General features: G+C 32.8%; 1 protein-coding gene across 1 annotated transcript; it reads left to right on the forward strand.

The window, feature by feature from the left end:
* The first annotated feature begins 9 nt into the window (after positions 1–9).
* Positions 10–1,767, forward strand: LOC109592196 (uncharacterized). Its single transcript, XM_020007717.1, has 3 exons — positions 10–832; positions 1,200–1,635; positions 1,681–1,767. The coding sequence occupies exons 1-3, from the start codon at positions 693–695 to the stop codon at positions 1,765–1,767; spliced, it is 663 nt and encodes a 220-aa protein (XP_019863276.1). The 5' UTR covers positions 10–692.
* The last annotated feature ends 20 nt before the right edge of the window (positions 1,768–1,787 follow it).

Consider the following 1,787-nt stretch of genomic DNA (forward strand, 5'->3'; position numbering starts at 1 on the left):
TCCAATTTTTAATGTTTTTAGGGGGAGTCGATATTTAATTCCACGGAGGCGATGTTTAGCAATTACTGGCAAGAAAATTTTGTTATACCTGACATTGTTTAGATTTACAGGGCGATATTTAGGGTTTTATTTAGATCTATAGGGTGGTGTTTACATCTGAGGGTGGTGTTTACATCTGAGGGCAATGTTTAGATATTATACTGAGGCCGTGTTACAGTTTAGATGAGTTTTAAGTCGAGGCGATGTTTAGCCGGTATACCCATTTAAAATGGATTGTTTAAAACTGCACAAAAGGCGATATTTAGATCTAAGGCGATATTTAGAACAACTAAGAGTCTTTAAAAGGTGAATACTTCAGTCAAATGAGGCGATGTTTAGCACGTTTTTTAAGTAAAAGGCGATGGGGCATGATACAAAACGGTTTATATGTATATATACTATGATAAAAGACTGTGTTTACTTAAAAGATAATAATAATTTTTAAATGAGGCGATGTTTAGCTCAGTCATCATGCCTATTTACAATACAAAACAAAAGACGATTGCTTAGAACTACAGGAGGCGATATTTAAATCTATTGGGCAATGTTTAGACAATAAAAGGCCTGAGGCGATGTTTAAGAATAGTATAATAACAAAATAAATAATGAAGGGCGTGTCATTGTTGCTATGGTAACATTAACCACGATCACACATGGCGAGTTCCAGCAAGCACAGTGCCAGCTCCATTGCAGCTGATATTGGAAAAGCCATTAACTCCATACTTAAGAAATATGAAGAAGAAGAAGATGATGATGACTTTGTCAGTGAGCTTCCGCCTAGGAAGAAAACAAAGTATGGTAAAACCTCCTTTGTGCTAACTTTTTCACTTGCAATAGTACTAATAATAATTGTTATTATTATATAAACCTAAAGTCTTGTTTTAATGCTTTGTTTTTTCCTTGTTGCTTTAGCTTTTGTAGAAATTAGTGATACATTAATTTTAATAAGTTATAACTATTATAAATGTGTTATTGTTGCTGTCAGTTATTTCTATTATTGTTTTTGCTATTATTAGTATTATTGTTATTATTATTATTATTATTGTTGTTGTTGTTGTTGTTATTATTATTATATTGTTCATATTGTTACTATTATTATTATTATTTATTATCATCCTCATTATTATTATTATTATTATTGTGCATTTCATATTTTATAGAATATTACCATCAAGTTTTGTTAAGAGTAAGGGTAAGAATAAAGCTACACCAGCTGTTCAAAGTAACAACTGCAGGAAAGTGACAACATATCATCGTGATATCATCTGTCTACCGATGTCGTATCGTACCAATTCCTGCAGCATTCCTATACCTAGAGATCGAAATGATCTCTCTCGAAGTGGACTCATTGGGAAAATTACTCTCACTTCTGAAATGCAACAAGATGATATCTTTAATGAGATACGCTCTGTCTTTCACAAACCAATGAATGATTCTTCTACCTTTTCGTTTCAAGTCCTGCAACCTATTGGAGGGAAAGGAAAAGGGCTCACTATTCCAGCTAAGTCATCTTCTTATCATTGGACTGCCTGTTCTATTGTACCAAAGAATGCGAAAGTTCCTCTGTACATTCTTGCTAATGAACCGCTTTTGAAAGTATTGTGAATTATTTACTTTTTGATACATTTCTGATATGGTTAGATTGAGGTAAGTGACAGCGAAGAAGAAATTGTTGACTTAACAGTGATAATCAGTCTAATGCTAGTGGAAAGTAAGACAACCGTGTGATGATGATGATAATTCAATTT

Source organism: Amphimedon queenslandica, unplaced genomic scaffold (assembly GCF_000090795.2).
Source record: "Amphimedon queenslandica unplaced genomic scaffold, v1.1 AMPQUscaffold_6020_Cont22018, whole genome shotgun sequence".
NCBI classification, from domain to species: Eukaryota; Metazoa; Porifera; class Demospongiae; order Haplosclerida; family Niphatidae; genus Amphimedon; species Amphimedon queenslandica.

What these genes read in the sequence shown, in the direction of transcription:
- LOC109592196 (XM_020007717.1), top strand. Translation starts at nt 693, where the DNA reads ATGGCGAGTTCCAGCAAGCACAGTGCCAGCTCCATTGCAGCTGATATT. An exon ending in CCGCCTAGGAAGAAAACAAA is followed by an intron (nt 833 to 1,199) that starts GTATGGTAAAAC and finishes CATATTTTATAG; the next exon opens with AATATTACCATCAAGTTTTG. An exon ending in CTAATGAACCGCTTTTGAAA is followed by an intron (nt 1,636 to 1,680) that starts GTATTGTGAATT and finishes TGATATGGTTAG; the next exon opens with ATTGAGGTAAGTGACAGCGA.